Consider the following 27,118-nt stretch of genomic DNA (forward strand, 5'->3'; position numbering starts at 1 on the left):
TAAAAAAAAAATCGTTTTCCTCAGCAGTTATCAGTTATTAACATCTAACTTTATATGTTATTTATCTTATTCTCTTTCCACTAGACTGTTCCATAAGAACATGATTTTTTTAAAAAAAATTATCATAACTCAAGTTCCTGTATCCTTAAGAGGTTGGGGTGATACTGACAAGAGGCAAGCCGTTTTACTTGTACAGATTTAATACTTGGAGACACTCTTCCAAGGACAGGTGAAAAGCAGGGCTAAATATGTGAGGACAGTTGAGAGTCAGGATAGAAAATTGTTGGACTCCTAGATATCCTTTTTTTTGTGTGTGTGTATTCAGGTTTTCTTTTCCTTTCTTCCTCCCAGGATTAATTTTCTTGAGGAATGGAGACTCTCATGCCCTCCCATCATTGCATTCTGTGTTTACCTCTATTGTTGTAGCATTATCCTGAAATCACCTTCCTAACTGTCCATTTATGCTGGAAAATCATAAACTCTTGAATGTTGGGATCAAACTTTTCCAGTGACGCTGTCGCCTCAGCACCAAAATCTGTGTTTGGAATGATAATCATTCCTTGTTGATTGATTTGCTTTAATGAATACTCCAAGTAGGAAATGAAAAGAACCTGAACAAGGTCACAATGAGGAGTTAATGACCACTTAGAAATGAAGTGAAAGGCACTGTCTAGAGTAACTCCCAGGGTTTTGATTGGCATGCAGGAGAGTCTGCAATGTTTCCCTTGTGATTAACCTGGAGGTGGGATAAAATCGATGAAGATTTGTTATCAGCCTGGGGCAACAGCTGGGGCGAGAGTTATTTTCCTATCCAGGTTATTACTAATTGTCTCATATAGAAATAGAAGCAAAACAATAATTATCAGGTTTCAAATAGTGTGTTGGAATGACCAACAGTATTCATTTAAAGCATGTTTTCATTCACAAAGCTCCCCAAACAATGGGTCAAGTGGTTGAAACAGGGGTTGTTAGATCCAGGTTCCTTGCAGCAGATATTATGTAAGCTTGTTGGGTGCCAACTATTCCCAGAGTTTATAACACAGGAAATATATGACTGTCTATCCTTACATACTGTTTAGGTTTTCTAATTACAGTGCAAATAGCACATGTGTTTCTTAATCCTTATAAAACCTGTTAATATTATAACAAGATGGTATTAGAAGCTGGAAAGGAAATTTTACAGGGAACCAGATAACAGACTACTTGATTTCACCTGCTAAGGCAGTTTCTGCAGGCACCTGAAGTAATTTTTGCAGGTTGGGCATGACTGGTAATAGACTTAGTCCACAGTTGCGGTATCATGTGACCCCGTAGGACCCATTCTGATCAAATAACATCATCACTAATGCAAACTGGAGTTGTGCTCACTGAACTTCCTCAGGCTTGAGGCATAGAAGCAGACATCATCCTTTGTTAAAAAGGTGTCCTTTGAATTTTCTGCATTAAAATATAGTTTCTGTAGAGATTTATGTATTAGTCCTCATTTTACCCAAAATCAAACCCAGGCTATTAATTCACATTTCTTAATGGGAAATAAATTAATGAGAGGCTCTTAATTCTGATGTAACTAGCTTTACTAGGATGTATAGAAATAGAAAATAGAGGTAGAATATGGACACTTAACTGAGCTTTGACTACAGACCTGAGTAGTTCAGCTGATGTTCCATCAGTTCTTTGGGATGGTATTCTAAAAGCCAACCCTGCTCCTCCAGCCTTTCTTCCTAGGGACAAGGAAGATGGGGGAACCAAACAGCCACACCATCACCCAGGGGCAGCTATGTAAGCCGCATGTGTCATGAGGCACATCCGCCCTGAGGAGAATATGCCCAGTCCTTAAGCATATTTAAATGGAGATGGGGCTGAATAACTGGTATCCCCTTTATCTTTGCATTCTGCTCAGTCCCAATAAATGGGCTTATTTTCATTTCCTTAAGTGCCTAACATCAAGAGTGCTTCATGATCTTGAAGTAGGCGCATGGGCTAAGAGAGACTGAAACTGAAGTGAGGTCAACAATTGTTCCAACACTCCAGCACCCAGTCCATAGTGAAATATTGGCCCCCACTGATCACAGAAGAAAATATTGGGGGAGGAAAAAATTGGGGTAATATTGAAAGTGTTGAGCTTGTATTGCTAATGAGACATCCAGGAGGGAATGTTCAGTAGGCACTGGAGGAAACGGTCTGGGAATATGGTTTCAGAAGTACTGTATTGGCAAGAGATGAAAATTTCACTTTCTAATTGCCCAACAATTTATTAGTATTTAGCCACACAAAGGAAGAGGCTGACTACTCAGTGTACAATGTTCCTGCACCTGGACAGTACTAAAGAAAGTATAATAATTCTTAACTTTTTCTTTCATTACACTCTAAACAGATAACATTATTACAACAGAACTTTGTCAACAAATTTGTTGCTAATCTTATAATAATTGCATTTAATGCTAGGAATTCAAAGGTGACAACCGTCTTAAGAGCTACACATAGCTATTTGAAACCATAGCTCAGGATGCATAATTTCAGTAAAAATTTCAAGGGTGTATGTTGACCTTTCTGACCAACTTTAATTCTAAGTAATTTTTCTCAATGGTTTTGCCACTGCCTGATGCATTATAAAAATTCATTAAAAAATTAGTGAATATGAGAATAAAAAGATAACTTATTTGGTTCTCAAAGTCCAGGCTTCTCCTAGCATTTACAACAGAATGTGCACATACATAAAATAGATTTTGAGAATGGAGAATTAAAATTAAAAAAAATAAAACCCTCTAAGGCAAATAATTTATATAATTTTTAACTCAAAGACACAGCACTGGGAAAACCGGTAATTTAAAATTATATAGAATTGTAGATTATAGTAACATTTTAAGGAAAGTTTCCTATTTATTTTAACAATGAAAGACAGCAAGGGCAAATAGGTGTATTTACCTTCTGGTTGGCTCAAATTGGCTGACTGTCTAAAGTTGGTAGCGGGGTCTAAAGTTGGTATCGGGGTAATTCCTGCCTGTGATGGAAGAAGTTGCAAGAATTCCTCGCAGTTCTAAGATTTCAGTTCATGTAGCAGTTATTTCAAGGTAATTCTGTTACAAATATGCACTCTTACTTGCTAAGAGACATTTCTTATGTACATATTTTTGATAATGCCAATCACTATGAAATAATGTAGGGCTAAGGTGAACTATAGGTATAAGAGTTGAAAAAAAGGCTGAGGTGAAGTTAATGTTTTTAAACTGCAAAAATGTGAAGGTAAAAAGAAAAAAAAAGATCATCTCTTTTAGTCTGATTATTCAGGTACATACAGTATATATAGATCAAGCTATATCAAGCAGTATTTAATTTTTCATGTTCCTCAGATGGAAATGGATTAGTATTTATATTTAAAACTCTACTGCATTGTATATTTATAATCAAAAGTTAAATTCAGTTACTCATTTTGCTAAAAACATCTTTGTTATTTTAAATAAAGATCTATAAAGTGCTATGCAACCTGCAAAAGAAGTATCTAAGCAAGGCTTTTGCAGGATTCTTTTAATTAGCTTTAGTAAATAAATACTTTCATCATTATGTACTTGTAGTTCATATGCAGCATCATATGTAGCTTATGATGAGCTACAAAGTTAACAAAGTGTCCAAATAAACCATTAATTTTACATGTATTCTATGTCTTCTAAAAATAAATGTACCAGAAACAGGAAACCTGATTTGATAATAAATATTAAATATCATATATTAATGAAATATCACTCTATTTATTGTTCATTATCAAGATTTAAGTATGTCAAATATACTATCTCAAACCCAGTTGGCAAAAGAGGTGGATAATAAATACTGATCTAGCCAACTAATTTCCATGAAATACAATTAAGTGAGAAGTAAAGAGGCAGGTATTCCTATTTATATACACTCGTATAAAAAAGGAAGGATCTAAAAACTAGTCCCATGATAATCAGCTTTCCTTTGGTATCACGGTCAGATATCCTCATTTTATGATATAAACCTGTAGGAAAGTAAGGCTCAGAATGAATATATTTAGACATAAAAAATAAAATGTTATTCACAAAGGAAACTAAAGCCTGCTTTTCCGTCTTTGTTAGGAACAACATGAAACCCCTAAATAGTTGCACTAGTTTCATTCAGAAGATTCCCCACTCCATACAGGCAACAGACTAGGAGAGCAAGGGTGCCTTATCCACGAGGGCTCAGTGAGTGACTTCTGACTGATAATTTCATGCAATTTCATCATCAGTACTAAAATATAACAACTCAAAGTATATTTCTTGTTGACAATGCGTCAAAAATACCATTACAAAAAGTACTACATTATATTATTTATGTTTTTGTCATTCAAGACAAAAATGAAATAGCAAATCAGATGTCATATTATATATTTCGAAAAACACAAGAAAGCCACGAGATTGGTCATTTAGAAGAATACAGGTGTTTGTTTTTTTTTCTTTTAAGAAAATGATGACCAGGGTAGGCAAATTTCATGTGAACATAATGCTAGTATCTTTTCTTTTTCTTACACTTTCGGAATTTTTGGCTATATTCATTTCCTCTCTTGTTTTCTGTGCTACTATCGCTGTCACTGGTTTGTTTTTGCCTCTTTCGTTTATTCGTCTGATAAAGGTCAGGGTCACTGGGCTGTTGGTGAGTCCATTCGTAAGAGCTGGGTCCAGCCTCCAGATCTGGGGCACAATTTAGTGACGACGTCGCAGACGTGCTATTAGGAAGCGGTGCTGCCATCTCATAATACGGCAGCTGCAGGGCTGGATTATAGGCATGCCACTGCTGGGGAAAAAAGACAATCATCTAGCAAAACAAGCCTGAAACGTTACAAGAAAAAGTTAACAGTCTACATGCATTATACAGCTAACCACGGGCAAACTCAACCACGAGTTAGGACAGTAACTTTCCAAAACAAGAATGTGGTAGTTCCTTTAAATTGTTAATGGAAAGATTCAAGGTAGTGTACAGCTTCCTACAATACAGATTCTGCCTTACAGAAATAGAATACAAGCCAGTTTTACATCTTCTAGTAGCCGCAATATAGAAAAAACAGGTGCCACTAATGATGTGTTTTATTTATCCCCCCAAATCCCAAATATTGTCATTTCAACATGTAAACAACATAAAAATTATTAATGAGTTATTTTACTTTCCTTTTTCCATACTAAGTCTTTGAAATCTGGTGTGCATTTTATACTTGCAGCACATCTCAATGTGGATGCAACATTTTCCCTGAAAATACTTGATCTGAATTTAGATTACCTAAAATTTACATTTGAAAAAGTAGATTCACATACCCAAGTTCCTGCAAATATTCTTTTTTTTTTTAAAGATTTTATTTATTTGACAGAGAGAGACACAGCAAGAGAGAGAACACAAGCAGGGGGAGTGGGAGAGGGAGAAGCAGGCTCCCCGCTGGGCAGGGAGCCCAATGTGGGACTCGATCCCAGGACCCTGGGATCATGACCTGAGCCGAAGGCAGACGCTTAACGACTGAGCCACCCAGGTGCCCCTCCTGCAAATATTCTTAAAAATATTCTAATAACTGAACCAAGTATCTGCTTTTAAATTTTAATAAAATTTAAAATTAAATAAAACTAAAAACTCTGCTCCTTGGTCTCACATGTGGCTAACTGCCACAGTATGGGACAGCATGTTTGTCAACTATTAAGATAGAGAGACCCTTTCTTGTTTTTAACTCAAATTTCCAACTATTCAAAGTAGATTAAAGATTAATAGAGAAAACACAAACCTGTGTGTGTCTGTGTGTTTCTCATCTCTACCAAGGATAAAAATGCTGGGAAGAAGGATATTGACAGTTTTGGATGAGAACTGGTTGTTTCTTAATATCTCACTGTAACTAAGAAAAATTTTTTTCCAAAAGTTAAATTCTCCATTTTCTTTATGTTAACAAAATGAAAATGGCTATTTGAAAAATCTGAAGCTCACATATATGTTGGATGTTCACAACAATGTTCCACGTCTGTCACTAACAAGCTGTACTGTCTTGGGCCTATTGGTTAATACCCCTGGACCTCAATTTCATTATGTATAAAATGAGGAGTTGGAAGAAAAAAATTTCCTAAGTGCCCCTTTAACTTATTGTGACCATAATTATGATTTCTAGGCCAGAACCATATTATTGAGAGTCTCTAGAAATAATGTAGTTTAACACTGAGAATCTAATTTAAATTAAAGTTTAAATGAGAACTCTCTGCTCAAATTGTACTAGGACCACAATGCAGCATCACTACTATCTACCCATCTTGTGTTGACACACTCGCTAAAGTTCTAGGTGTGAGGTTGAAGATGACTTGGTTGTTGCAGCAGACTGCCATTGCGGAGACAGTGCTAAGGGCAGCTTCTGCCTTCACCCCAGGTTTAGATTTGAGAAACATAAGTTCCATCACAGTCTGTATTATATTACATATTGAACCAAAGGCATATCAAACTTACCATCTTCTGAAAGAAAAAATATTCTTGAGGTAAAGCTGCACTGTTAATTGGAAAGAACTGCATGGGAAAGGAAGATCTGGCCACAACTTCTTCATTTCTTTGGGGAGGTAAAAGAAAAATTAATAAAAAGTTAAAATCCCTACACACAAATGTCCTTTTTTCTTAAAAAAAGAAGAAAAAGGCTCTTTGTTATTAAAAAACAAAGCTTCTCTAAGACAGCTCAGTTAAGATTAACTTTAAACATATACACACAAGTAATCAGATATTATACTGATAATATAGTGACATAGTAGTACCTTAAGTCTTACTAATTGCTACATAGCGAAATCTCAATATTTAGAGTCACATCTGGCCTTCTGACAGGAAAATGTTAAACAGTGTTGTATGTGTATAAAGAACTAGATACTTAAGTATGAAGAGAGCAAAGCAAGTCGTTGGTAATCACCAAGGGTACATTCAATCTTCTACAGATATATATAAAAAGTGAAAGAAATATAGAAATTTTCCTCAGTTTATTGTTGAAGATATCTTTACTGTTTAACTATAAAAATTATGCTCTTTCCTAAATGGACTGCTAATGTTTATCCACGTTTGTGGATTTCTTTCACCCATGAATTAAGATAATAAAAATTCCTCATTTAAAAACTGTGGTGAGCTAAAGTTTCATTTATAAGTGTTGTAATATTTGCTTCTATGAAGATACTTAATAAATTCCAGTTATAATTACTAGTTAGATTATCTAGCTAGCCCTCACTTGTCTACTTGCTCCACAGCATTCCACAATTTTAATGCTAATACTACTAATCCTTAGGAAAGGAGGTGTGCTGTGGGAAAGGCGGAGGCAAAGATGAGGGCAGGGGAACGACAGGAAGAGTCGGATACGCGGACATCCCATTGATAAGTGGTGAGACTGGTATCGCAAAAACCAGTGGAGGAGTAAATTTCACTAAGGAAGGAATTAGGTGTCAGTTGTTATGAAAGAATAAACTGAATTAGCATTGAAGCTATTGTTCAGAAGGTTCTTGATAACCCCTGAATGAGCACCTTCCATATAACAATGGGCTTAAGAAGCATGTAGGAAGTAAGGATGTGAAAGATAAAAGATTTTTCAGTGAGAAGAAGGGGTAAAATATAACAGCCTCATTTGGGGACAAGGTTGGAGGAGACCAGAACGTGTGTATAGAGTAAGTGATAGTAAAGAAACAAACAAAAAGTGCAATGAAATTAGACTGGGGAACAGAGTGGGGAAGATACAACCTCAGTAGCAGAAGTGCCGAGACTAGCACCATTATGAAAACAGATGCAGATTCTCTAAAACCACACCGTCTTTCCTAGGTGAATCTCAGGGCATGCATCGTTGTCTACAGAGATGAATCACATGTAAATTGGGAAAAGTTAGGAGCTAACTGTATCACTCCAAAATTTCTATGTTGAAGTCCTAACCCCCAATACCTCAGAATGTGACCCTATTTGGAACCAGGGTTGTTGCAGATGTAATTGGTTAAGACGAGGTCATACTGGAGTAGGATGAGCCACTAATCCAATAGGACTGTTTTCTTTATAAGGGGAAATTTAAAGACAGGCATACACAGGAGAACATCATATGAAGATCTGGGTGATGTATCTACAAGCCAAGGAATATCAAGGACTGCCAAATAACCAGAAGACACTATGGGATAGACACAGAACATTCTTTCTCAGAGCCCTCAGAAGGAACTAATTCTGTGGACACTTTGATCTTGGACTTCTAGCCTCCAGAACTATGAGACAACACATTTCTGTTGTTTAAACACCTCTTTGTGGTTATTTGTTATGGCAGCCCCAGCAAACTAATACGGGAACTGTTTATTAAAAACAGAAGGCATAAGAGGCAACAGAAGCATAAAAAATCCTTTTCAAAGAAAGACCCATGAAAGACTAAGGATACAACATGCACACCATTTTTCTCTGCACAAGTATTACTTCTAGGACACTATATCCTATTCTCATTCTTCCTTTATAATGTAACAAATACTAGAAAATAAGGGACTACCAATGAAGTGTACTGTTATGGAATATACATATAATTCTGATTTTCTGCTCTAGAATGTGATGATTTAGTTTGTCAAACATAAACATAGAATACAAGAGTTCTGATATCTCATAGTGCTTGTCTTTCTACCTCTGCCCAAATAGCAACAGCTTGTTTCTTCCTAATTCCTGAGAAATATGAGGTATGTTTTCCCACTAGTAGAAGAGAGGAAGCTCTCATATAAATGGCTCAATTCATGAGTCTATAGTACGTCCCCTACCAACATAGTAAATCATTCCCCCCTTTCTGGTAACATTGGCTGAAAGTATTTACTGAATACCTGCTATGTGTCCAGTATATTAAATGCATTGAATGTATTACAATATTTGATTCTCACAACAATCTTCGAGGTATGATCCTTGTTTTAGAACAGGTTAGAGTGTGGTGAAATAACCTGTCCAAGGTCATACCATTAATAAAGTGGCAGAAGCAAGATTTAAGTTCACGTAATTTGATGTCAGCACCTACTTTGTTTTTTTTTACGATTTTCTTTCTTTTTCTTTTATTTGAGAAAGAGCGAGAGAGAGCACCAGCAGGGGAGAGGCAGAGGCAGACTCCCTGTGGAGCAGGGAGCCCGATGCGGGACTCGATCTCAGGACCCTGGGATCATGACCTGAGCTGAAGGCAGATCTTAACTGACTGAGCCCCCCAGGTGCCCCTCAACACCTACTTTTTCATTTCTCCTGATTTCCCTGATACAGAAATACTGGGAAGAATGAAGATGTGGAACACACTGTGTTTTATTTGGGAGGCAGTACTTCTCCTATAGATAAGCCTGTGTGATTGCCAGTCCTCAGAGGCATTTGCTTATGCCTCAGAGGAGTTTCAGTTACTGTTAGTTTACATGAGAATATTCAGTTCTGCTGCAGAAGACAAAAACAAACAAGATGGATGAAATGCTTGTAACAGACTCTAAGTAAGCTAGTAGTTTATAGGACAGTGAGGAAACCGTGTTAGGGACAGAATAAGCAAATCACTTGGGAGATACAGGCAGGAGTTATAATATATGTTCAGTACAGATAGTAAATAAGTTAGAATCCTGTCAGACATGCTACAGATAGATTCAATCGATAATATGTGGAATAAGTAAGAGTGGCACTGGTACCCGATGATACGTGTGCCAAACTATCCAGGATCTTTCCTGTTGCTTTTCACTGTGTCTTCTAAATTGGTTTAATAAATGGTGTGATTTGAACATCTTAATTCAGTTTCAGGGCCTTTCTGTTCCATGACCTCTAGGATAGCTTGCCTGACAGTGTCCTTAGAGGCTACCATTGCATCAAGAAATCAGCCAATACAAAATTTTAGAATATTTGGAAAATTATCATAAAGAAGTTCTAAAAAGCAGTACAATAAATAACAGAATGGCTTAATGTCAGAAGGCTTAATTTCAAGCCTTGCAACTATCACTTTTTCATCTTTATGACCCTGAAAACTAGTTACCTTTTGCATCTCTGTTTATTCAAGTATAAGATATGGATAATAGCATCTCTATGATCCATCACAATGACACCTTGGAAGCTTAAGTGATTTAACATCTATGAAAAGCCCACAAGGTAAACTATAAAGAACACTAGAAATATGAATCTTTCTCACCTGCTACTGAAAATATTAAAACTGAACTTTAAATCAAAATATCGTGCCACTGTTCATCGTTTCAGAAAAAAGTGAATTGCTTAAATTTTATCCCATGTCTAAATAATAAGGTTTTACAATAGTTCAGAATATATAAAAACTATTTCTTGTACAAGAACATATTTGTTTTTTTGAAAAAATATTTTTAATTACCTGTAGCTGTGTGAATTTATCTTAACACAGCTCTCAAAACTTTGGTTAGCTGGTTCAGAAGAGCGAGAGCTCCCTATAGAAGAAAAAGAATTAACAGATTACTTAATGGTACAATTTTTTGGAGTTCTATTGTTAAACCACAGAGAAACTCCAAACCTAAAAGGATGTAGCATTGGTCAAAATTCCTTAATCATATAAGGTACATGAGTATATCTTTGATCTCCCAAGTGATAGTTACAGATTGTTTACATTACGACAAATGACTGAATTATAACCAAGCTTTGTCCAAAGCCATGGCTGTACAGAAGAATGATATTGACATGGGGCCATAAGATAGATGATGTGTATTATTCCACACGCCTGTAGACTAATAATGGCAAAAATTAGTGTTATCTGCCTCCTGTGGAGAATGCAGAAGTTCTCTAAACTGCATTGGCAAAAGTGGATGCAACGTTACAGAGGATGCTAAGCAGCTGGCTGGGACGTGTCAGAACATAGTGCATCCCGGCCCACTTTACCAGTCTGTGTGAATTAACCAAACAGTACTTGAAAGCAATGATACAGCCAATTACTTTTGCAAAATCATTAAAAATATAAATAAAAGAAAGAAACACAAGGAGAAACCTTTTTCCTTTGCAATGAGGTACTGTTTTCTTACTATCTGTTTTTAGTATAATAAGAGGAAAAAAATAAACAAGCAAGGGATACGTCAATAGGCTCGCATCACTCAGGGGAGGGAGGCAACATAAGCATCGCAAGCACCGCACCATAAGCATCGCCTCTATCAGTCCCTCAAACCATGAAAGAGGTAGCGTATACTAGTACAGTGTTCTCCGGTATCTAATCAGTTTTTGACAAGTGTGTAGGAGAAGACATTTGAGGTCACTGGTGTCCGGAAGCTCTCCTCCACAGTGACTGAGCGTCACTCTGCAGCCGCTTTTGGCCAGCTACTTTTGCAGGGGCTTAGATCCAGGGCAATAATGTAGAGTATGGTGCTCACAAGAGAACGACTAAGGCACCCACTCTACCTTCCAAACAGTAGGTATTTGATACCACACACTAGCATTGACAAGAGTGGCAAATGGCCTTGATGTATTAAAGGCTAGAGCTGTGTGTCCCCAATTCATTTAGATTCGCTTAATTTAAAACAGCCAATAGCAACTATCATAGCTACTTGCTGGCTGGTACTAAGATAGAACATTTTAAACTTTAATATAGAAAAGATGCTATAGGATTGGCAATACTAATTAATCACATAACACTATGAATGTCTACATGTATTCTGAGAAAATTTAACAGAGACAAAAGGAACACTTTTTTGGTCTTACATTATATAGAAAACAATGTTCACACCTCTGAGAACAACACCATCAACAAAACACACTTGGAAGATTCTTCAGTGGCAAGACCTACCAAATCGATACTGTACATTAATTGGTCTTCCATATAAACGTATTCCATTCAGCAAAGCTATGGCATAAGACACCGATTCAGGGTGTTTAAAGCAGACAAATCCAAAAGTCTTCGGCTTTCCTTCTCTGTCTTTGCATATAGTCACTTTGGTTAATGGCCCAGCCTATAAAAAACTTAAAAATTATTTTCTCATAAATCTAAAGATTTTTTTTTACACTCAGATAAATCAAGTATATTCAACTTCAGACTTCAAAATAAATCTGTTAGCAATAATTGCTTTATGTAGCTCTGCGAATGATGCATTTTCCTAACAGTAAATATCATATTTCATCACACTTTCTAGTATTTTTTGGCTCATCAAGAAAACATTCATGGTGTTAAGAACAGAAAATTTTAGGTAACAGTTCCAAATCTTAAAAGAAAAGATATGTTACCCTCTGTTAGGTTTAACAAAATAATTTGGAGAGCACTTAAATCTAAGAGTAAAATACTATTTTATCTCCATATGTATTAACTGTGTATAACTCAAAAACAAATTGAAATGACAAACCTAATGTTGGTTTGAGTGAGCCTAAAAAACTGTTGTATTGTAGCACGGCCTAATTTTTTTTGTCAGAGTTAAACATTTTGACAAGAGAAACTAATTTATCATGTGTTTTGATCTAATAACCCCATTTGGTAAATACTCCCAAAGGAAAAAATGTTTTAGTATGTTTACGACTTTAAAGTAGGTACGTTGTTTATATGAGTGAAAAATTAGAAAGGTTCTAATTCCCACAATGGGAGAATATTATTCCATCATGCATTAAAAAAATGGAATAAAACAAAATAAATTGAAAATATTCAGACTGTATTGGTAGTAAAACCTATAATTAGCAAGACAGTAAAAAAGCAGAGTGAAATATTATAAAAAGGTATTAATTACAACTAAAAAAATTACATGTCCCCATGATAATGATTATAGGAGGCACCCACAAAGACTTATAAACAACTAAGATTTAATGGTAAATGGCTCATACTTCTTATTTTTATTTATTTTTTTTAGATTTTATTTATTTATTTTTGAGAGACAGAGAGAGAGCATGAGCGGGGTGAGGGGCAGAGGGAGAAGCAGACTCCCTGCTGAGCAGGGAGCCCGATGTGTGGGATTCGATCCTGGGACTCCGGGTTCATGACCTGAGCTGAAGGCAGATGCTTAACTGACTGAGCCACCCAGGCCCTGGCTCATACTTTTTAATTGTACTTTTAATGATTGATTACTTTTCTCTGTCGAGTTGGATAAAGAAATCGCTTTTATTCTAAAGAAAAATGTTAACTATCATCTTTAAAATGATACTACATTTTAAGATTCCGTCTTTTTTTTTTTTTTTTTTAAATTCATTTTCTGCTTTCTCAGGGACTAGCTCATCCTCCCTTCTGGATTCAAGGACCACTTTGTCAACAAATCTATTTTTTACACTCATGCCTCCTAGAGACCTCTGTGTGACTGTTCTTCAACATATTTGAAACTGAATTCATTATCTTTCTCCTCCAAATCTCTACTTCAGTATTTCTTAGTCAAAAGTACAAAAACTTTAAACCTAATTTTTTCACTTCAAAAGATAATCAGAAATTTGAAAGAGACTAGTAAAAGGATAAATATACAGTAATAAAAAAATCAATTTTAATCAGTACTGTTCTACTACAGATATTAAATATATGAAATCACAAATGAAAAGAGTATGCTTAAATGCTTTGAATTTTACAAATTTGAAGGTATACCAAAACATTTCCAAAGATAAATTTCAACAAAACTTGCTTGTAGTAACAATCCCATCAACTTTTAGTCTTTTTAAAGACTAAGTTCATGTGTTTTAAAAAGCCTTTTTAAAAGACACCCCATTTTAGCAAATTCTTACAGAATACAGAAGGACCTAGGCAAAAATAAACACATATACTTGGTTGCCTGATCTGTTAAAAGAGATGAACATTTTGTTTAGGTAGAAATTATTTAAAAAATGAGAAGATTTTATATCTATAATATCTATCTATCTATCTATCTATCTATCTATCTATCTATCTATCTATCTTGTAGATCCATACAACTCGTATCGATCCAGTTCCTACTGACTAGAAATAATATAAGTGCGTGCTGGGGGCCTTTATGCTTATCCCCAAACCCTACACCAACTCCCCTCCTCCTTTTTGGAGGCTCAACATGAGAGAAACCTTCAGGAAAAAAGAACCAGAAGGTTTTTTCTTTCTTTCTGTTTTCTTTAAAATTTTTTTTTGTTGTTAGAGTGGAAAGTTTCAAATGATATTGGGGGAAATAACTATAGGAAAAGACAAGTATCAGAGCAGATTAAAAAGGGCAAATTTTAAAAGATGGCAACTTAGAAAAGTAAGCATAAAAGCCTTAAATGTATTTTTCAAATAATAAAGTTTTATGTCCAGGAAAGGAAACTGTGTTCCTTGGGGGGAATTCTCTTGATCAAATTGTGTGTATCTGAAATTAATAGAAGACAGAAACAAAGTTAGGGCCTTTCAAAAACCATGTAGAGAACCCTTTTCACTGCTAGTAGTACTTACCTAGTCCTAGAAATTTAGCTTTGCTATTGCCTGCCTTGGAACGTGCCCTTATTCTGATAGGGGGAAGTCTTCCTTTCTTGATTTCTCATTAGTATTAGTAGTATTAGTAATTGTACCACTATTAGTGGTAGCAGTAGCAGCAGCAAACACTTAGAAATGCCAAGCTCAGTTCTGTTTTACCTGCTTTAATTTATTTGATCTTCCCACCACATCACATTGTAGATGCTATTACTACCATTTAACATTTAAAGAAACTGCAGTACTGAGATACTCATTTACTTGCCCAAAGTCACATCGACATTAGACGTTATGACATTAGAGTTCATATTCCAAACAACTTCACTATATTGCGTATCCTTCTCTTTTTAGATTATCCTAAATCATGGTAATTAATTTTAAATTTCCCCTTTTAAAAAGACCAAGGGCGGGGCTCCCGAGTGGCTCAGTCGTTAAGCATCTGCCTTCGCTCAGGTCCTGATCCCAGGGTCCCGGGATCGAGCCCCACATCGGGTTCCCTGCTCCGCGGGAAGCCTGCTTTTCCCTCTCTCACTCCCCCTGCTTGTGTTCCCCCTCTCACTGTGTCTCTGTCAAATAAATAAATAAAATCTTAAAAAAAAAAAAAAAGACCAAGGGTTATCTCTTAAATTTGTATGTTCAGCATCTTACTTCGTATTTGTCGTGTAATGGCTAGATGAATGGCTGGAAGAGCAGATCTCTTTAGAAGTGACATCTACATGTATACAATAGGTGAGTGTTTACAGGGGACAGAAGACTTACTCATGGAGGCCCTAAATCTCGAAAAGTTTCCAAAAGGTCCTCCTGGTATGAAATACAGGGAACTGCCCAGGGAATCAACTGGTCATAGTCATGATTTGACTGTACGAATCATTAAATCTTACCATACTGGAGTAAAAACACCCTCCGTATCAAAGGGTTTGGAGGAGTAAGTAATGTATACGGTAACATTTTAAAATCTATACCAATGCTGGATGTAAGGCGTGAGGGCGCTTACTACCTCAAGGAAGGTAGTGACAGGGCTTTCTGTTTTGCCCTAGACACCCAAGGCCCAGGCCGTCTCCGCGAAGCCCCTACTCAGGGCCGGGGGCTGGGGGGAGCCAAGTCACTCCCACCCCTAGGGCTCTATAGTGGGGATGGGGATGGGGCGCATATTATATCACTTCACTACCAGCTGCTCACCTAGAGGCAGGTATGCCAAAACGGAACTAAATTATAAACCTAGGTACAAGACGCGGCGGGAAGGGGGCCGGGCTCCGGGTGGCCCAGGTGCGCCCGCTCCTCGGGCTGCGCTTCCGGCTCGACGCTCCCCGCCCGTCCGCCGCCCCCCGCCGACGATACCTGAAGGAACAGCTCGTAAAGAATCTCTTCCCGTACTCGGGCCTCTAAATTCCCCACAAACACCGTTCTGTCGGCCTCCTCCTGAGCAGGGAACATCCCTCCGGTCTCGGCCCGAGGATGTAGGAGGTCCCCAAGCCCCGCCCCCTCTCGTCTCTTTTCCGCGCCGCTTGGACTAGGGGAACGGGGCCGGCGGCGACGGGAGCGCGCGCGCCAGGGGCGGGGCGAGGCTGCGGGGCCACGCCCACAGAGGCTTGCGGGGACCGCCCACTGCGCCGCCACGCTGCTCCGGATCCCGCCGGGACCCTAGGAGAGTGAGTGAGAATAGAAAGGATTACGGCGCTCGGGGCTTTGCCCTCTCGTTCGTGGAGTGCCTTCCATTTTCCTAGGTACAGCATTATTAATTGACTTTGGATTTATTCAGTCAACATTTTCAATAAAAGAGATGTTTTAAGACATACTACCTGCAGTACTGGAGCTGCCAGGTTAATGGGGGAAGATTTGTTTCCAAAGAGTGAACGAATAAATCATTAGGAGTTTGAATTTATATTCTGTATAAAATAGTTTTTTGAAAGAATAAATCCATGCATGCGTGGATGTGAAATACGATAGAGTCCTAGGACTAAAGTTTATTTACCTAGGAAGCGCGCCCTAGAGAAGTCTTTGAAAATGGGTACAGAGGTTTTAGGTGGACTCCAGAAGGCATTTGAAAATTTGAGAAAACGGCCTCTACCGAGGAACGCTACAAAAAGGATAGCAAGTTTTTTTTTTTTTAAGATTTTATTTATTTATTTGACAGAGAGACACAGTGAGAGAGGGAACACAAGCAGGGGGAGTGGGAGAGGCAGAAGCAGGCTTCCCGCGGAGCAGGGAGCCCGATGCGGGGCTCGATCCCAGGACCCTGGGACCATGACCTGAGCGGAAGGCAGACGCTTAACGACTGAGCCACCCAGGTGCCCAAGGATAGCAAGTTTTGTGACTGAAGCCAGAATTTTTGAGGATGGCTGCAGGGCGCTTGTAGCGGGATCCAATGTTTGTACTTTGTATCAGGACTGTACTTTGTATACAGTGACCAGGGTGAATAATTAATTTTTACTTGAGGAGGGTTAGGGGAAAAAATCCTACAAAAAATAAAGGTAAGTAAAAGAAAGGGAGAAGAAAACCCACTCAGAATCTCAGTGGATGGATAAATCAACTGTCAACTATTAATTTGGCTTCCTTTTTGAAGAATCCATATGTCTATGAAAGACCCTGAAATTATCCCGTAAATATACAAGTAATCAGGGCGTCATTTGGCTATTAGTTAGGAGTGGTGATAATTTAGGTTCTATTTCTTAAGGAATGGATTGGGCTAATGTAAATTACAGTACTTCATTTCGGTATTTTTTTTTTAATGTTTTATTTATTTATTCATGAGAGTCAGAGAGAGAGAGGCAGAGGCAGAGGGAGAAGCAGGCTCCCCACCCAGCAGGGAGCCCCATGCGGGACTCGATCCAGGACCCTGGGATCATGACCTGAGCCGAAGGCAGACGCTCAACCATCTGAGCCACCCAGGCGCCCCCATTTCGGTATTTTTTGAATGCTTGCTATGTACCAGGCACTGTCTTTAATCCCTGGGAAACAAAGGTTAAGTATAAAGATCTGTCCTAAAGCTTTCAGCATAATGAGAGAGACAGACTTCCCATACAAATAAATACAAAATCATGTGTCAGTAACTTCAGTAGTCACCTTCTGTTGATATCATAAGTATATAAGTCCTGTCTCCATTTTTCCTTTCTTTCGTGTGTCATCAACATTGTGGTAGGATAAGAGGGGATTAAGGAAACTAACATTGTAGTTATATAACAAATATATGTTGATCAAATGAATGGATACCTGAAGGTCTCAATTATGTGTCATACTACTGATTTTTTAAATTCATTTATCTCATAAATCTTATCCAAATGAACATATTTCCTCTTTAACTTCCCCTCAGTCAGAGCTAATCTGAGAGTTGGATCTTCAGGTTTCACTGTAAAATTTGTAGTGCACATATCTGGTTGTGAATCATATAAACCTTTAGCTGTATTTATAAATAATTAACAATCATGTTGTCTTGCTATATTGAAGCTTGCATCATACTTTTTTTTTTTTTTACAAATGTGTATGATTTTGGTGTTCTTATCACATCCTCTTTTATAGTTTCTTTTTTTTTTCTCAAGATTTTATCTATTTGTTTGACAGAGAGAGACACAGCGAGAGAGGGAACACAAGCAGGGGGAGTGGGAGAGGGAGAAGCAGGCTTCCCGCTGAGCAGGGAGTCTGATGCGGGGCTCGATCCCAGGACCTGGGATCATGACCTGAGCGGAAGGCAGACGCTTAACGACTGAGCCACCCAGGCGCCCCTTCACATCCTCTTTTCTTTTGGCGGGACCTGAATTTATGGTGCTTATACTCCTAGAGTACTTTTTTAATGTTATGAGCTCTGAAAGTCAGCTCATGCAGTTAGCTGTTTATTCAGAATTTGACCTAAATATATATCATTTTTCTAATTTAAGCTTACTGTATTTCCTAACATATTGAATGAACACATTGTAATAAAACTAGCAGTAGTTAAAAAATAATTTATTCTCGGAGCGCCTGGGTGGCTTAGATGGTTAAGGGTCTGCCTTCGGCTCAGGTCATGATCCCAGGGGCCTGGGATCAAGTCCCGCATCGGGCTCCCTGCTCATCAGGGATCCTGTTTCCCCCTCTGCCTGCCACTCTCCCTGCTTGTGCTCTCTCTCTAATAAATAAAATCTTTTAAAAAAAAAATTTTATTCTCAGCATTTCCTGGACCATTACTCAAATATAAGATTTAATGGGTTAAATGCATGCAACACAGTAAAGAATTAGCCTTTCTTGACCCATATCAGGACATTTTACACCCCTAACTTTATGTATTCAAAAATGAAAATGTTTATATATATATATATGTAAAACTATAATCCATGTATATAAATCTGTCATCTATCTATCTATCATCTATCTATCATCTAAAACTAGAGGTTCTTTCTCCCTTTCTTTGCCCACTTGACTCTTACTCTCTTTTGTAGTTCAGCCTAGGCAGCATCTCCTACAAGGCTTCCCTGAACTCTGCACTCTAGATTAGCTGGCTGCCCTGCTGTGTGGTTCCACGGTTCCATAGATACACCTTTTTCAAGCCCTCCTCACTGTGAATTGCAATAGGGTAAATATTATTTCGGTACCTAGGACAAACCCTGACTTATCTGTGGATGTATCATAAATAGTTGTTGACATGATACAGTTTGAATGAATGAATGTCTGTACTTTGTATGTCCAACTATATTATGCCTGGAAATCAGTACACGCTTAATCAACCATGAATGGATGAGTGAATGGAGGAACTTGATAAATTAGTGTAAAGGGACTCTAGTGGATGCTTTTTCTAAAATTGACCTCACTTTGTCTTCACTTTTTTCCTACCCTCATTTTTTTCTCTATTCTGATTTTCCTAACCATATTTGTCCCAAGTAAATACAGTTTTTTTTGTTTGTTTTACTTGTATTATATGATTATTGTAGAGAAATACTTTTAATGTTTAAAGAAATAAATAAAGTAAAAAAAAACATCAATAAGTCTGCCATGCAGAGGTAAACATTTTGGAGGAAAACCTTCCTAACTTTGATCTATACATATATATGTAAAAGATATTTTAGGAAAATAAATTTTACTATACATATTATTTTTTAGCTTGCCTTTTCTCCCCTTGAACTACATAATGGAGACTTTCTATATCAATTAATATTGATTTATCTATATCTTTTATTTTAATCCACAGTATGTACATAATTAGACTAATCCTCCACTGTTAGACATTTACATTGTTTCCATTTTTTAGCCATTATAAAAATGCTGAGATTAAATCCTTGCTCATATGTCTTTGTGCACATATGTTAGTATTTCTGTGGGAAAATATCTTGGATGTTTGCTGAATCCAAGGGTAAGACCATTAAACATTCTGACACATATTGCTAAATTATACAAAAAGATTGTGCCAAAATATGTTCTGATAAACAATGACTCCCCCATCTAAGTATACAATACTCAACTACCTATTATAATCACCTGTAAAGTCCCTAGAAGCATACATGGTACATAGAGCTCAATCAAATTTATATCTTCATCCTTATCATCCTCATTATCACCCTTATTGTATTATTTATATTGTATAGATGTCTGTAAGCTTAAAATCATTTTTTATTTCGAAGGAGGACTAAATAAGCACGGAAATATTCTCTTACTAAACTATAGATATTTTGGGACGCCTGGGTGACTCAGTCGATTAAGCATCTGCCTTCAGCTTAAGTCATGATCCCAGGATCCTGGGATCGAGTTCCGCATCAGGCTCCTTGCTCAGCAGGGAGCCTGCTCCTCCCTCTGCCTACTGACCCCCCCCCCCGCTTGTGCTCTCTCTCTCTTTCTCTCTCTGACAAATAAATAAAATCTTAAAAAAAAATAAACTATAGATATTTTATATAATTTGCCATTTCTCAATATTTTGCTATTTAATGCAATGGACATTAATCTCAATTTTATCACTATTGACAGTAAGTAAAAATATGAAAACAGTATAGTTTTTTATATTTTGAAACTCTGCTATGTAGTGTACTGTATTAAATGCCAAGTTGATATTTTGAATATGAGCTCTTCAGAATGGCAAAGATGAAAATAATCTATAAGATTAATATTTCAGTGTCACATCAAAAGCACAGAATAAAAAAAATTATATGTTAAATAGGAAAGATTTATCTTTTAATTTAAGTATAAACTTGTTACTCTCTTTTAACATGTATGACATTTATATTACCTTTCTTCCCTCATTTCAAAATGATTGGAATGATTAGGATGATTACTAGATCATTAGAATGATAGGAATGATTATTCCTATCTTTGTTAAAGAAGTACATTGGTGGTCTCCAGTCAAATTATAGTAGTGGACTCCTTCTAAAAATGAAGTCTCACATAAAATCCCTAGAGAGCGAACAGTTTAAATTGCTGATTTTTAAATTTTTCATGGTTTTTAAATGAATACCTCCTTTTGTTTGTGGATTCTTTGATATACCTCCCAGACCTCGATTAGTTTCTGCTGATCGATGATATGAATTAGGCATTTCTGTTCTTCAAGTATCTTTGGAAATTTATAGAGACTTGAATTTATAAAAAACAAATTTAATTTTTGAACTGATAATGCATGTACTTACAACGGTTCTCTATTTTTCAGACCTCTAAAGTCTATTGCTGGAAGGAAAATAAGGGGAAAAATGAAGTAAATGTGAAAAAAACCCCATAATTTAAAAATGTTTGTTATATTAAAAATAAAAATATATTTTGTTTATTATCCAATTATAGAACTTAAGGACAAGCTAGCATTTTGAATTTTAAAATAGCCACTGAGCTTGGGTTGCAAAACTGCACAAACATGAAAATCTCATATTTTATATTTGACAGCTTGATGGATATGGATTTTATTATTGATTTTATGGTATATGAAGACAGCTTAGTTTGTAATCAAAATGAACATAAATCACAACGTTTTCTGACTCTTTCCATTTCTAGCATTTTTTAACATCACATTTGCTCTAGGCTTTCAACAGACATATTCTTCCTGACCACTTCTGAAATCTTGAGGTTAAGAGGAATAAAGAAAGATATAATTACTTTTTCTTTCCCTTTAAATTTAACTTGGGCAGCTGTTTGTGACTTCTTCGAGTTTTGACTTAAAAATCCTCTCACCACCACAAGCCAGATAAGAGAAACAAACCACCTTACCTTTACTACAAACAGGGAGGAGCAAAAGATCAGGAATCTTTTACGATAAAACCTACCAGACTCTGACAATCTTACCAAAGAGAAACCTTAATGAATTTCAGAATTTCTTTTTTGCTGAATCTGAGGGCTGCTTTTACTTTTATTGGATTCCAAATGAGAGTATACATTTTTCTCTGTTTGATGTGCTGGGCAAGATCTGGTAAGAACTGAATAATTTGATTTATCTACCAAATCGTGTGTAAGATAATTGGTATGGTCTTCTGATTCTGGGATAAAGAATTTTATGACATCATAGTATGAAAAAAAATAGTATGATTTGGGTACTAATTGTATCAACTGGGTAATTATGAAGAAAGTTTATATGTGTGTGTGTGTGTTTCTTAAATTGTATATTCTGTATTTTATTTGCTTTCCAGAAAATTAATAACTAAAAATCTTCTTACAAGAAGATGGAGAGAACAGAAATATTCAAAAGAAAGTTAGAATAATTCAGTCATAGAGAAATTAATTCAATATTTGAAAATCATGACTTACTAAACATCTTGTTTCAATTTCAGTGCTCAAGTAATCTTACTTTTCAGTAACTTTTTACATAGGTAAATTGCCAATTGCAAAGCAAACAAAGTAAACATATATACTACAACTTTTTTTTTTTTTTGACCTATTATGCTAAAGTATAACAAAACCCAAACTGATTTATAGTAATAAAGTAGAACTTTATTCTCCTGGTTTACTGGTTTATAGTAATAAAGTTTATTAATGTTAGTAATATCATTTACTTCTTTCTGGTAATGAAGTAGAACTAGAACTACTTGTTCTACTTTATGATAATAAGTAACAAATTTAAAATTCATGATGAACAGATTTTGTGCCTTTGTAAAAGCAGATGACTTGCTTTGTTTCAAATTTCCTTTTAAAATAATTCTTGAATGTATCCTTGAATAACCTTAAAATATCACCTAGAAATTCAAATTATTTCTTGTTTCTTTTCAGTTGGATATTTGAGTTAATCAAATTCTAGAAATGTTTGAGTTTTATATTCAAACGCAGAATCTAAAGGATATTAATATCCAATTTATTATATTTTTCTCATTTAGATGTTTCTTGATAGGCATTTTATATTTGTGTAATGTATGATAGTGGCATCTTAATTTAGAAGTCAGAGAAATTTGAAGTCTAGGCCTCTTTGTGTCATTTATAGTTTACATCATTTTAGTATCATAGTTTATACTCCAAACTCATGTGGCAAACTTTCTAAGATTATTGTTTTGATTAGTAGTTAGGAATTACCTAAATTTTTAGTTGGGAAAACTCTGAGGTAATTACTATGTATGTTTCTGTCTCTCTTGACTGAAATAGAACAGCAGGCCTTTAAGATATTAATGACCGTAAATAGAAAATAAGGAAATTAAAGATTTCAGTTATTCTCAAAATCATTTGTAACCCATGCAAACTCTTAGCGTGCCCTCTCATTTTCCTTGAAACCCACATGCCTAGGGAATTGTTGAATTTTCAGTAATTTCATATATGTATGTTTTATTCAAATTATAAATTCCCCTCCCTTCTCTACTAGAGATTCTGATATGTGCCTCTTAGAGAGCCCGTCTCACACTCCTCGACATGAAAATCATTACATGATTACATCTGCCTTCAAAAAAGGAAAAACATTCTGAAAAACCAAGATTATCAGATGTTTTAAACATTTTTAAATGGAGGGATGTCTGGGTGGCTCAGTTGGTTAAGCTGCCAGCCAGCCCTTGATTTTGGGCTCAGGTTGTGATCTCAGGGTCCTGGGATCAGCCCTGTGTGGAGCCCCAAGTTGAGCCCATATCAAGTCTCACATGGGGCTCCGTACTCGGTGGGGAGTCTGCTTGAGTATTCTCTATTTCTCTCTCTCTCTCTCTCGCTCTCATTCTCGCTCTCCCTCTACCCCTCCCACCTGGCTCACGCTCTCTCTCTCTCTCTTTCAAATATTTAAAAAAATTTTTTTAATGGGATAAAGGGGAATGGAGAGGTAGCTGAACAAACTATGTACAGATATGTATCTATTTGCATATATATTCAAATTATATGCATATATATTCTTAGTACAGTTTCTGATTCTTATTAAGTGCTTAAATAGTAATTGTTGCAAGGGTCAGCAAATATTTCTGTAACGGGCCAGATGGTCAACATTTTAGGCTTTGAGGGGCATACAGTCTCTGCTCTATCTATTTAGCTCTGTCATTGTAATATGGAAACTGCTATAGACAATTCATAAACTAATGAGCATGGTTGTGTTCTAATAAAATTTATTCTAGACAACATTTGAATTCATTACAATTTTCACGTCACAAAATATTATTATCTTAATTCTTTTCAACCATTTAGAAATGTAAAAGCCTGCCTGAACTTGCCAGCCAGATTTGGCCCTTAGGCCATAGTTTGCCAACTCATATTCCAGTAACTTGGAAGAGATGTACAAAAATTTCCTTAAGGGTGACTTGCAAGAACATGGAATTTGCATTTAAAAGACCCAGATTTAAGTCCTGATGGCTTGTTATCTCAAGGCCGAATGACTTAACCTCTGTGAACCTCAGTTTCCTCATTTTTAAATGGAAGTAAAAGTCGTAATACTGTCTCACTGCATTGCAAAGCTCAAAGGAGGTAACATAAATGTGTGATTTGGTCAATTATAAATTAGGATAGAATAATCCACTGTGTTTTCTTCCATGTACATTTTCTCTGTAATTGTCTCAGATTAATTTGCAGGTGTAGGACTTCACACTATAGAGTTGTGGTAGACCTGTATAGACTATGGGTATCAGAATCCCCTGGGGTATGCATTTTAAAATGCAGATTTACCTACCAAATCAGGATCTCTGGAGATGGCACCAGGAAACTACATTTTGAACAAACTTTCCCAGTCATTTTTACCCTCATTTTTAAACCCAGGCTTGAGAATTCTTGATCTAAAGACTTAATCAGACATCTACTTTATTTTGTGCAGTCAGCTTCATTCTTCCACTACTTTCCAAACATTTGCACAGTTGGAAGAGTTACTGATGGAAAATCTGGGTTACTTATGACTTGTTAAATAGTATATATTTTCTAAATGTGCTTTGATTGTTTCAGAACCAGAAAATTAAAGACACTTTTACCTCTTATTTTGCCTTCTGCCCCTAGCCTTCAGAGATTAAAGTTCTGTCTACAGTTTTGTGTCTTAACTGACTCTATGGCCATATAAACCTCTGTTTTTGTAGGCATAAAGTCAGTCTGTTGTTTCGTACTTGACACTTCGCTGGCCCCAAAGGTCTTCATTCTTTCTATTACACATGAATATAATTGAGCTAGTGAACTTGGTTGCTCAACTGTTTGCATAATAACTTGTGCCATGAGTATGGTTATGCTTTTCAGATGTCACTCATAAATGTTCTGTTGCTTCTAATTGTATGATCTTTCTTCATATATAAAATGAGGGAAAGGATAGCAAATATAAAGTAGCACAGTGCCCAACATGGAGTGAGTGCTAAATAACCATTAAGCATTATTACTATTATTGATGGTATTGTTATTGCTGTTAACAAATATATATTGTTTTCAGAAATGGGGAAAAAGAAGAGGTTTTCATGGAGTCTTTTGAGGGTTAGAGCGGGGTTTCAGGGGAAGTAGGGTTAAACCTTTCCAGGATGTGTTAGGATTGTTAGCTTTTTATGGTTGGGTTTTGAGGCTCCTCTGTATTGACTTGGTCAATATTCAAAGTTGCAAGGCAAGGGGCACGGGGGTGACTCAGTGGGTTAAGCGTCTGCCTTCAGTTCAGGTCGTGATCCCGGGGTTCTGGAATCAAGCCCAGTGTCAGGCTCTCTGCTTGGGGCAGGATCTGCTTCTCCCTCTCTCTCTGTCCCTCCTCCTGCTTGTGTTCTCTCTCTCTCTCAAATAAATAAAATCTTAAAAAAAAAAAAGAAAAAGAAAGTTGCAAGGCAGACTAATTTGTCTTAGTAGCTTACCAAGTGTGAAAATGGGTTTGAAACCAAAGAATGTTAGAATACAAGTCATGGGGACTATTTGTTACAGCTCCTTCCATTTAAAGAAGCCGAAGCTCAGAGATGAGGGGGAAATTTGCTCAGAGTAGCAAGAGATGTTTAAGGAGGCCAGAGGCACGTGGGTCTCAGCTGTCCGTGTCCAGGGCACTATCCATGCCTCTGGACACTGTCCATTTGCTCCCCTTGTCCTCTTCACAGCCACTGTCACTATAATGGAACTATATTTCAGAGATACAGCTGAACAACCTAGAATGATTATCCTAACTTCACTATATGCCTTTGATATTTTTAACAATTTTACTGCTTCTATAATCGAAGTCTCAAGATTTTCAGAATTCTTTCTCAGTGTACCTCTCTGTTGAGATTACTGCTAGAGTCATCATCTTCCTATATATTTGGCGATGGACTCTAATATTGTGCCCCTGCTACTGAATTTCTGATCACAGTAGAGTTACTTAGTATAGTATGCAGACCCTCAGTTTGTTAATTTCTCAAATGATTTAAAAAAAAATCAATACTTGCTTTTCTGGTCTAGATATCTTCATCCTTTTGCTGGTAATATTATTTTTGCTATTATCATTATCAGTTAATTGAATTCAATTTAAACCATTTTTTATCATTATAAAATTAATGAATGAATATTTTAAACCTAGAATATTTAGAAAATATAATGCACATAAAATACACTAGAACAGAGAAATAAACTAATATCTCCATCATTACAATTAATCTATTGTTTTATTTCCTATCCATTCTATTATAATGAATATGTGTGTGCACAAATGTGTGTTTTAAGTATACTGTATATTATATATAATATAGATAAAATTAGAACCATTTATATACACACATATATATATGGATTATATAAGATTTCTTAATTGGTGCATACAGTCCCCATCATGTGGGGACAACATTAATTTCTTTTTCTAGTCTCTCAATTCTGTGTATTTAGTTGACGGCTAAATATTCACTGTTAAAAATCCTGTGATAAACATTGATGTTAAGAGTCAATGGGTATAATAATAAAAATGATATGGGAATATTATTTTAATTAATCTTTATTTGATTTTTAAGAAGATTAAGCACACTTTGATGACTTAATGAGCCATTTTCATATTTTATAAAATATCTGTTTATATCTTTCTCTTGATATTCAGTTGGGTATTTTCTTCATTTATACTTTATATGTAAGTATATCAATTTCCTTCATACCTTTCATTGAAATATTTCCCTGTATATTCTTGTCTTTTGTCTAGTGTATAGTGTTTATGTACAGAAGTTTGTAATTTATATGCTGTGAAATCTATCAGTCTCACACTTTATGGTTTCTTTCATTTTTATGCTAAAAAGTCATTCCTCAACTGAGGTCATATACATATTATTAACTGTATTCTTCTAGTTCATATAATTTATCTTTTCTAGAATCAATTATCCTAGTCATTGTTTATTTAAAAATCCATTATCTTTGACTATGAATTGCCATAGTTATCATGGGTAATGTAGTTTATTTCTGGGTGTTCCCATTCTGTTTCATTAATCTGTGTATCAATTCTTGATTCAGTTTCAGGGGCCTCTTTTTCATTGGTTGATAGTATAAACATAATTTTAATCATGCCTCTATATTATC

General features: G+C 36.1%; 1 protein-coding gene across 8 annotated transcripts in view; it reads right to left on the reverse strand.

The window, feature by feature from the left end:
* RBM11 (RNA binding motif protein 11) overlaps positions 1–15,839 on the reverse strand; it is a 36,117-nt gene extending 20,278 nt beyond the window's left edge. For 3 of the 8 annotated variants that reach the window (XR_010407943.1, XR_010407942.1, XM_064580148.1), the window contains exons 1-6: positions 15,659–15,839; positions 11,735–11,897; positions 10,322–10,394; positions 6,463–6,559; positions 4,524–4,788; positions 2,926–3,001 (exon numbers count right to left, since the gene is read on the reverse strand). Coding sequence is in view for 6 of the 8 variants with exons in the window: in XM_064580148.1 (XP_064436218.1) it covers positions 2,955–3,001; positions 4,524–4,788; positions 6,463–6,559; positions 10,322–10,394; positions 11,735–11,897; positions 15,659–15,754 (741 nt within the window). In the remaining 2 variants the exon portion in view is untranslated. Of the gene's footprint in view, positions 1–3; positions 3,002–4,365; positions 4,789–6,462; positions 6,560–10,321; positions 10,395–11,734; positions 11,898–15,658 lie in introns of those variants that run through there. The other 5 variants (XM_045902665.3, XM_045902664.3, XM_064580150.1 and 2 more) reach the window with 5 other exon arrangements.
* Positions 15,840–27,118: the final 11,279 nt, after the last annotated feature.

The sequence above is a fragment of the Mirounga angustirostris genome, unplaced genomic scaffold (genome assembly GCF_029215605.1).
Source record: "Mirounga angustirostris isolate CCGP_5_RB_7025 unplaced genomic scaffold, mMirAng1.0.hap1 SCAF_1, whole genome shotgun sequence".
Taxonomy (NCBI): Eukaryota; Metazoa; Chordata; class Mammalia; order Carnivora; family Phocidae; genus Mirounga; species Mirounga angustirostris.